Genomic DNA, 10,540 nt, shown 5'->3' with positions numbered 1-10,540 from the left:
TGGGGTGTGACAGACCCTCTGACGTCCTCGTCAGTCCAATCACACATACAGCCCAAGATCACCAAGCGATGTGAGACTCGTCTCACTAGCTTTGTCATCCAAATCCTGGCATAGTCGGTCACCTTGTCATTCAGACTCCGGCGTAACCTATCACCTTATCTTTCAGACCCTGGCTCAGTTGAGACTCGTTACACATTTTCGGCTAGTGAACCAGCTTTGATACCAAATGTAATGGCCCAGCCCACTAGCAACAATAACTTGTTGGGCCCAAACACCGGCTAAAAATACTTAAGTTCAGTTATTATTACTAGTGTTTAAGCCTCTTATATACCCAATTACATTCTCATTCCTATCCGATCAACTACTTGGCAAGATTACTGGGCCCTTAAGCAGCAATATCTTAGCTTCGATCCTTGAGGGCAAGAATTAACATTAAAAAGGGGTTTGTAACATCTGGGAAAAAAAAATTAGTAAGACTAAAGGCGGGAAAGTCATATAGTAACGGAAGGATAAGGGAGAGGGAGAAGAGGGGTGCATCTAGTAGATTGTTGAGAGGAATCTAGCATTGGACCCCGGAGAAGAACCCAAAGCGTATTGAGAATGCCTCGAGAGGATGGGTGGAGCAGAGACTGAGGAAGGAGCAATGGCGAAGATGAGGGGCGGCGTCTTCAATGGCTTTAATAGGACTGGATTGAATGGATCTCCGAACGGGGTTCACTCCGTTGAATCACGGAAATTTGACCTATTACAACATTCACATACGAACTGGGTCCAAATGGCAAAGAGGCCCACCTTAGGTCGAACAACCATATTTTCATGTTGCACATTAGTCCTCTTGTGATACATAATTGCATTTTGGTCCCCCCATTAACCACCTATAAATAACTACAGTTGTAACTGTTTTCAAACAAAATAAGAATTATAATTTATCCTTTCCAAATCTCTCTCACCTCTCTCTCTCTCACACTCACTCTCCTCTTCTCCCTCCTTGTTCTTTACCACTACTGCATCTTCATCTACCCGAAAGCTCATTCATCAACAATGGAGGCTCGGAAATGAAATCCTCAAAAATCGGTGGTCAATCATCATTGTAGCCATCCCAATCTACTCAATTCGGAACCAAATCAAGCTCAGATCTACTCAGTAATTTTCCAAATTCTCACCATAGCCGACCAGATCTCCAGATCATCGATGGTTGCTACTCAAACTAGAGCATTACCATTACGCCACCATATGTAATTAAGTCGCTTAAAAATGCCACCATTTGAAATCACAGAACGTATAGCAAAAAAGTAGCATACAAACTGCGTTTACTAGAGAGATCACAGATATACCGTATTTTATGTTTCTCAACTCAAACAGAACCCAAATTACCAAACAAAGTTATACTCACTGTGCCCTTAATCGGAAAGGAGGGACAACTTTTGGCAGAACCAAAAAAGGTGTTTAAAACATGCATGGTTAGGCGTGGAGGTGAGCAGCAATTGAGATGTTGGTGAACTAGAGCAACCTTCTCGAGGGATCAACTACTTGGCAAGATTACTGGGCCCTTAAGCAGCAATATCTTAGCTTCGATCCTTGAGAGCCAAAATTAGCATTAAAAAGGGATTTGTAACATCCGGGGAAAAAAAAATTAGTAAGACTAAAGGCGGGAAAGTCATATAGTAACGGAAGAATAAGGAGGAGGGAGAAGAGGGGTGCATCTAGTAGGTTGGTGAGAGGAATCTAGCATTGGACCCCAGAGAAGAACCCAAAGCGTATTGAGAATGCCTCGAGAGGATGGGTGGAGCAGAAACCGAGGAAGGAGCAATAGCGAAGATGAGGGGCGGAGTCTTCGATGGCTTTAATGGGACTGGATTGAATGGATCTCCGAACGGGATTCGCTCCGTTGAATCACGAAAATTTGACCCATTACAACATTCACGTGCGAACCGGATCCAAATGGCAAAGAGGCCCAACTCAGGCCGAACAACCATATTTCCATGTTGCACATTAGTCCTCATGTAATACATAATTGCGGTCCTCCCATTAACCACCTATAAATAACTACAATTGTTACTGTTTTCAAACAGAATAAGAATTATAATTTATCCTTTCCAAATCTCTCTCACTCTCCCGTTCTCCCTCCTTGTTATTCACCATTCCTGCATCTTCATCTACCCAAAAGCTCCTTCATCAACAATGGAGGCTCAGAGATGAAATCGTAAAAAATCGATGGCCGATCATCATTGTAGCCATCCCAATCTACTCAATTCAGAACCAAATCAAGCTCAAATATACTCAGTAATTTTCCAAATTCTCACCATAGCCGACCAGATCTCCAAAATTTCCATCATCGATGGTTGCTACTCAAACTAGAGCATTACCATTATGCCACCATATGTAACAAAAACCAACCAAACAAAAAAGCACCAATTTAGAACGTCTACCATTACAAGAAGCTGATTAGAATTTAACAAAAATGTTCATACTGCTTGTCCTAAGAACTCAATTGATGCAGCACATCCACACCAAATAGGCCTATAATAAAATAAAGCATCGCGGACCCAATACAATAAAAAACAGAATAAACTTTCTTTTTCTTTTTGGAGAGCAGAACACCACAAAATCTTCAACAGCAAAAGAAATTCAAACACTAGGAAAACCAGAGCAACTCTGGGAAAAGCATCTGTTCATTAATCTCTCAAGCTAACAATAACACAGGTGTTTTACGCAGTCCCAAATAAAACTCAAACCAAATCAAACGGTCACTCTTCTCATTTACACACACGAAAAATATATGTACGAGACAAGGTTCTTAATATTGAAATAGAATATTCCATACTACACACAGGAAATGAGAAGCCAACATGGACTGATGCAAGGGATCCGTTCCTGTCTTAATTACGATTGATGAGCATCCAAAATCTCCCGATATACTATATCAATGAAATGATCATCCTGAAAAAGGGGGATAAAAAAAAGAGGAAAAGAATGCACTCGTTAAATTATGCATAAATAAATGTAACATCCTATAGTAGTTCGATATCATCATCAAAGCCAAAAGCTCTAACGTGGATGAACAAATGGTCATTTAGCTATATATTTTTAAGACCAACGTTGAATCATAGAGAAAGGTAGGACTGGCGAGAGATAAAGATGTGAAAAAGATCTAAAAGAAAAAGATTATACAAAAATTGCAGACAAGTATATCAAAAGATGAAGAAAGACAGAAAAGTTGAGTACTTCACAATACTACCAATTGCGCAATTTTTCATGCATGCTGTTACACAATATCCACAGATGATGGTTTCAGATATACCAAGAAAGAGAGCAAAACAATAGAACTCATACCTGTACGAGCTTCGCTAATGCCTCACGAACTTTATCTCTTGTAATAACCGGACCATAAGTTGTAGCAGCCGGGGTGAGCGAAGGAGGTGGAGTGGGTGGAGGAAAGGGTTGAAGTAATGGAGCACCATATGGCCGCTGCATGGTCACAGGCGGATGAAGTGGAGGTGCGGTTGGCACGGAAGCTGAGACAGCGGAAGCTGAGATTGGTGGCATCACTAACTGCGGTGGTGATGATGGCACTGATGATGATAATGATGGGGTGGGCGAGAAAAATGAGGGTTTTACTAGATTTGCTGCACGGTTATTGATGGCAGTGCTGGATTCATTAGTTTCGAGAAGTGCCACGGGAGGAGTAGATGGCGCTGGAGAAGCAGAGGGTTGAAATGGTGGAAGTGGCGATGGTGTGACGGATGGTGCATGGGAGGTCAAAGGAATACTTGGAGAAGGTTGCCGTGGTTGAGCTGCGATGGATGCATTTGATGCATTGCTACCCATACTTATTGCTTGCTGTCAGTTTTTGAGGTACAAATGTTATGAATAATTAGGTCACCAAGGGTTAATTGTGCATAACACAAAAATATAGGGTTAATTGAGAATTTAGTACCTTATGCGTGATCCTGATCTCACAATAGATCATCAGAGTTTCAATTTTAATAATTTAGTCCCCAAGTTTGTTCCATGTAACATTTAAGTCCTTCTATTGGTCAATCATCTAAACAAAGCCTTGCAAGTACCAATCTCACAAAAATGAAAAAAAAAATGCCACATCAGCAAACTCTAACTATGAAGTCAAATGTGGCATCTTTTCCCAGCCGGTAGATTAACCAAAGTACTCAATTGTTACACAGTAAAAAATTTTGGGGAATAATTAGATACTTTGTTAGGTATCGTTTGGTTCGGGAATAAGCGAAAAGTGGCTATTCCAGGGATAGGTATAAATTGAGGTATAAGCGGGGATTAGATCAATTTTGCGTTTGGATGAAAATTGGGTTATTCTTGAGAATAAAAAAAATAGCATTTGATTAGGTAAGATGGATTAAAAAGGATAGTGGATTTTTATAAATAAAAAATACTAATATTACCCTCTTATTATATTTGAATTTGAATTTTTAAAATTTTAAATTTATATTTTTAAATTTAAAATTTTAACTTTGAAATTTCAAAATTTGAAATTAAAATTTTAAATTTAAAATCTCAACTTTTAAATTCAAAATTTTAAATTTTAATTCAAACTTTAAATTTAAGATCAAATTAAATTTGAAAAATATAAAATATCAAATTTAAATTTCAAAAATTAAAAATATCAAAATTTAAATTTAAAATTTAAAATTTTAAACTTTAATTTTGAGATTACAAATTATAAATTTTAAAAATTTAAATTTTTAATTCTTAAAATTTTAAAATAAGAATAGGGGTGTGAATAATTAATAAAAATAATTTATTATAATAAATTTATAAATTTTTTAAAAATTATACTTAAACTAAAATTAAATAAAAAATTTTATTATAATATTTAAATATAAATAATATGTATTAATATAGTACAATTAATAATTTTATAATAAAAATAATGTATTATAATATATAACATATTATATTTATATAATTTAGTTTTAATTCAATTTATAATTTTAATTAAGTTTGAAATTAAGCATTGGAATAGCACTATTCTACCAAAATGGTGGAATAGCAAATCCCTTACTATTCCAAGATAACCGGGAATAGCAAGGTTTGATCGGGATAAAATATCCCGGTAAAACATTACCCCGTTTGGCGGAATAGCGGGGATAACTTTCGTTATCCCCGCTTATTCCCCGAACCAAACGTTAGAGTTCAAAAATCTCAGGGATAATTCAAACCGGAATCAACTTCAGGGCTAAATTCATAATTATTGATGAAAAATCTAGAATTTTTTAAGCAATATTGGCAATGGATGTAGACATTGAAAAGAGCAATCGAGTAAGATATAAAGAACCTGAGGTTGCAATATTAATGTGAAAAAAAAAAATCAAAGGTATACACATACACTGAAAAAGTTCAAAAAAGAATCGTCTGGAACATCCGAAGCAGGTGTAGCAGCAGATGATGTTGGTGGTTCAAGAGGGCCTTCGATTACGGATAAACTAGGCACTGCTTCTAGTTCCTCAAATTCACTGCCCCAAGCAAAATAGAAAATTATACCTCGAGTATATTTATCTAATAGAGGCGCTCCAAATAATTTATAACATATCACTCTGGCAACTAATCTCCCAAGCCAGTTATTATTCTACTGTCCATAAATAGTACCTAGTGTTTATATTTTTACAGAAATACACATATATTTAATTTCCAAAGTTCCAAGGCATAATATTTTGTTCTTTAATTAGAACAAATCATTCAGGTAAATTAGACTGCTTAACAACACATACTACCTACTGAAAGCTGTGTAAGCTTCAAACTCTGGGGTAGAGTAGTTAAATTCCAAGTTTCCAACAAGGAAGTGAGGGATGAATTGAATTCTTTAAATAAGACATTATCACCTCTTTTTGTAATTCACTTTGAAGGAGTATAGTGTACTACTAGTATTACAGTACAGTTAGGAATGAAATACTTCATCTTTAATAAGTGAGAGTTATACAAAATGGGCACTAGATAGCCACAATAGATTAAGCTAAAACTTTATGTACTAATGAAACCATAAAAGAAAATCAAGAAAAAGGAAGCTGGTTTAGCGAAAATCAGAGTATTTTTATTTACTTCATTTAGTAATTAGAAAAAACTATATAAGACCGCATTCATGCCCAAAACTTATATAACCAACCAACAGCAACAAAAAGATTATAAAATGATTTGCTTAAGAGGCAGCTTGCAAAAGATTCGCTACAACAAACAGAATTTGAAGTAGCAAACACAGTAGAGTTAGGGTTAATTGCAGGAAGGGAACCAAGTTAAAACCAAGTGATTGTCACTGATTTGAAAAATTTCTCTTCATTTGAATCAACATAGGAGGAAATATTGCGCGCTACCTTTTTGTTGAGGATACTTTGGGCTTTGGAGGGACCTTCGAGTAAGCATTAAGTATCCTGAATAAATAGATTGATTAGTAGAAAGAAACAGACAATAATCAGGTAAGAAGAAAAAAAAAAAAAAAAACCTCAAGCTAAATATGAGCTCTGATAAGTACATAATTTTGGAAGCTAGAAAAAGAGTTTCTCTAGCAGTAGCTATTGAAAAGTAGGACAAGAATGATACTAAATGGTATATAACACCTATATCAACAATACTTTGTCATGCTGCACTAATATCAAAATCAAAGCTCTATCCTGAAGAGCTAAATCTGGATCTGGTTAGGTAAGAAAGGTAACAAAGGTTAAGCACGCATAAACCAAATATGGAGAGGTAGCTTCATAATGTTGAAGGATGACCTGCAGGTTAATCCACGATGCGTCGATAACAATAAAACAACCTTAATGTTGTGTCAAGGTCTGACTACTTCAATGTCTATCAAAGGACCCTCACCGCTACACATGCCAAGAGTTAGAAAGGAACCGTTTCACGCTAAAGCCTTGTAATAACTGAAAAAGAATAGGAGTTTGGACCTTATACTAGATGTCTTGATCTGAGTTATGTATGACTATTATGACGCCTACTACAACACCCAAAGAAGGATCTAAACCTCCCATCTACATTTGGAAATTCTTGTAATAAACCATTTTGATCTCCTTTTCCACTTTCCTTCATTAAGGATCTAAATGATTTATGAGAAAGCTGAACAGTTGCACAGATTTTCATCCGGACACTTTCAAGCATGAAAGTTTCTAAGATAATAAGAATAATTTTAACAACTCTAACAAATCCAGAAAACCAATTTATACTCTACTTTTTCCTTAAATGCTAAATCAGAAATAAGTCGTGTCTCCGGCTGCTAACAACCAAGTACTAATTCCAACAAGACAAAAGAACTTTATCTAACTTGATCTGCATTGTCTACTAGCTAGTGAGAATGCAGTGCTAAGGGGACATCATCAGGCCACCAATTAACAAAGGTCATTACTTTGGTTAGCAAGTTACGACGAACCTATTAGTCAACAGAAGCAAAACAGAAAGCGGGGTAATTGGGACACTTTTATAGGCATCTTGGCCACACTTAGTATAATGATAACTTTTGGCATCTTCTTCAATAGTGTGGATCAGCTTACACGTAAGATATAGCGAGCAAATGAGGCAGCAAGCGAGAACAACAATTTACCTGCTAAAAAGATTTGCAACCGCTTCACAGTCTTGAGAGTTGTAAAACCATATTCCATTAACTTCTTGTGCTGCATTTCGGTACAATAAATATGGTACCTGGACTTCATACTCAAAATCTCCCAAGAGATCCTCAACCAAATTATCTGTGCAAACAAGGTAGTGAAAACTATATCAATATCTACCACCAAATGAAACAAAGAATAGTAGGAAAACAATAAGCCATTTAACTAGGCAATCACAATTATTATACTTTGTGCTGAGTTATGATCAAGAAAATTTCCAACCCAATAAAGATAAAATTATCTATTATCATTTTAACTAGCAAACATCATCACTTTACAAGAGAAAATCAAAGAAAAAAAGTTGCTTTGATCCTGCCTCCTAGTGATCCACCCATAACTTTATACTCTTAGTCTCTTACAAACAAATTGAACTTTTTCCTACACTTACCATGAGAATGCAGAATATTTTAACCATTGAACGGGAGAAAAATTCGCATAGTAGAAATCCATACCTGTATTGCGTCTATTCATGACAATGAACTGAAATCTGGGCTGTGTATTCCTGCAAAGAATTCATTTTCCATTTTAAATATTCTACTTTTAACAGAATATCAATAAATCGAACACTCTTATCAACGCAGTATTCAGAATGATTCCAACATTTCAGTACAAAAATACTCCGTAAAACTGAGTACAATGAAGATCTACCCAAATTCTACAAAACTTAGAAGCCTAGATCTAAGAAATCGAATAAAAATAGGCAAAGAAAAATCCCTTCTTTCTGATACTAACCCAACTCAGACAGCATAACACAACAAAACCAATCACCAAAACGAGATCAACACCCAATACCCTACTCACCTCTTCACTACAAAGAGCGATCCCTCGACATCCTTGCGACTCTGCGAAAACAATTCGAAGACGGTAAAAACCCTAATCAGAAGAGCGAACAAAGCGAAGAATAGAATCGGATCGAGAAGAGGATGCATCGATGGATCGATCGATTACCCATTGGTTGAGATCGATGTTGAACTCGTAGAAGGTGACGTGGGCGGCGGTGATGAGGATTTCCTCGACGAAGGGATCGATCCGCTGGAGCACTGTGAGGTTGAGCGCCTTCGTGCTATGCTGGTCCAGGTTCGGCAGCAGCTTCCCGTTCTGCGACATTCCGATACCAAAACCCTAACCCTAACCCTAGATCGGGAAATGCGACGTAGGATCAACTCATCGACCGCGCGAGGAGGACGAGGAGGAAGAGGACGAAGAGAGAGAGAGAAAGAGACGGAGAGAGAGAGACGGAGAGATTTATGACGGAGAAATGGAACGGAACGGAACGGAGGGTTTCCCGATCTACTGAGCGAACTCGCGTAGGACCAATTTCACGGGCAAGTTTTTTCCAAAGGATTCGGTTCACCAGGTCATCCATAGACCAGACCTAGGGAAAAAACACTAGCATGCCTACATTAGGACGTGTTGGGTTCGCCCGAAAAGCTGGGAAAAAGGTTGCTGAGAAAAAAAATATATATATAAAAAAGTATTTTTCTAGATTTTCACCGTGGCAAATTTGCATAAAAAATTCACTAATGTTGGGCTTTTGCAAAAGTGGGCCACCTTTTTCATTTTTGTAGGTTCGGTTCGATTTTTCAACAAACTGACTAAAATATCCTTATACCTTTTTCTCTCTCCTCTTTTTTCTCTCGTTCTTTTTTTTTTCTCTTCCCAGAGAGGCGGAGGCGGAGGCGGAGGCGGCCTGCTTCGATTTTGTCCGACGCATCCTTACCCTCGCCCGGACACTCCCCGCCTTCCTCGCCTTTGACACCGCCGAGGCCGCACTGCGACTTTTTTTTCCTTCTCTCCGACCCTCCTCCACCGACGACGACTATCTCACCCTCTCTCGTCTTTCTCGCCTTTTCCCTCTCCCTCCTCTTTCACCTTTTCCGCCACCTCTGACGACGACACTTCTCCGCTGACATCGGTGCCGCAAAGGATTTTTTTTTCCTCTCTGACTCTCCTCCATCGTCTTCGACGACGACGCTTCTCTTGCTCTTTCCCGCCCTTCTCGTCCTCTCCCTCTCCCTCCTCCTCTGCCGCCTCCGACGACGACGCATTTTTGCCGACGCCAACACCGTGGAGGTCACTACGGCGCTGCAGTCTCGGAGCGGGAGGTCCTTAGCGGTGTCGTCGCCAGAGAGGGGTGACCAAAAAATATTATAGAAGAAGCAAGAAAAAAAAAATAAAGATAAAAAATTATAAAATAAAGAAGGATGAAGATGAAATTGCATCGTTAAATGCAAAAAAAATTATAAGTTGCACTATTTAAGATGTAAACTGTAGTTTTAAGATGAAAATTATACTCTTTAAACAAAAATTACACTCTTTGAGAGATATTTACACTATTTTTTCTCTTATTGCACTCTTTCAGATATAAACTGCATCCATTAAGATGAAAATTGCACTCTTTAAACAAAAGTTGCACTCTTTGAGAGATATTTATACTGTTTCTCCTCTTCTTGCACTCTTTGAGATGTAAACTGCACCCATTTAAGAGATATTTATACTGTTTCTCCTCTTGTTGCACTGCTTTTCCTCTTGTTGCACTATTTCTCCTCTTGTTGCAGTATTTCTTCTCTTAAAGGGTGCAATTTAAGATAAAAAATAGTGTAACAAGAGAAAAAATAGTACAACAAGAGGAGAAATAGTGCAATAAGAGGAGAAACAGTATAAATATCTCTTGAAGAGGTGCAGTTTACATCTCAAAGAGTGTAAGAAGATGAGAAACAGTGTAAATATCTCTCAAAGAGTGTAACTTTCGTTTAAAGAGTGTAACTTTCATCTTAATGGATGCAGTTTACATCTGAAAGAGTGCAATAAGAGGAGAAACAGTGTAAATATCTCCCAAAGAGTGTAATTTTCGTTTAAAAAGTGTAATTTTCATCTTAAAGCTGCAGTTTACATCTTAAGTAGTGCAACTTATA

At 37.4% G+C, this 10,540-nt stretch overlaps 1 protein-coding gene across 1 annotated transcript; it reads right to left on the bottom strand.

Annotated features, from left to right (window-relative positions):
- LOC109710632 (mRNA-decapping enzyme-like protein) lies at nt 2,628-8,889 on the bottom strand. Its single transcript, XM_020233353.1, has 8 exons — nt 8,574-8,889; nt 8,427-8,467; nt 8,078-8,127; nt 7,562-7,706; nt 6,339-6,395; nt 5,360-5,486; nt 3,334-3,840; nt 2,628-2,940 (listed from the first exon to the last, which is right to left on the bottom strand). The coding sequence occupies exons 1-8, from the start codon at nt 8,730-8,732 to the stop codon at nt 2,884-2,886; spliced, it is 1,143 nt and encodes a 380-aa protein (XP_020088942.1). The 5' UTR covers nt 8,733-8,889; the 3' UTR covers nt 2,628-2,883.

Source organism: Ananas comosus, linkage group 5 (genome assembly GCF_001540865.1).
Source record: "Ananas comosus cultivar F153 linkage group 5, ASM154086v1, whole genome shotgun sequence".
NCBI lineage: Eukaryota > Viridiplantae > Streptophyta > Magnoliopsida > Poales > Bromeliaceae > Ananas > Ananas comosus.
The sequence above is the reverse complement of the archived record's forward strand: the minus strand, read 5'-3'. Positions and strand labels throughout refer to the sequence as shown.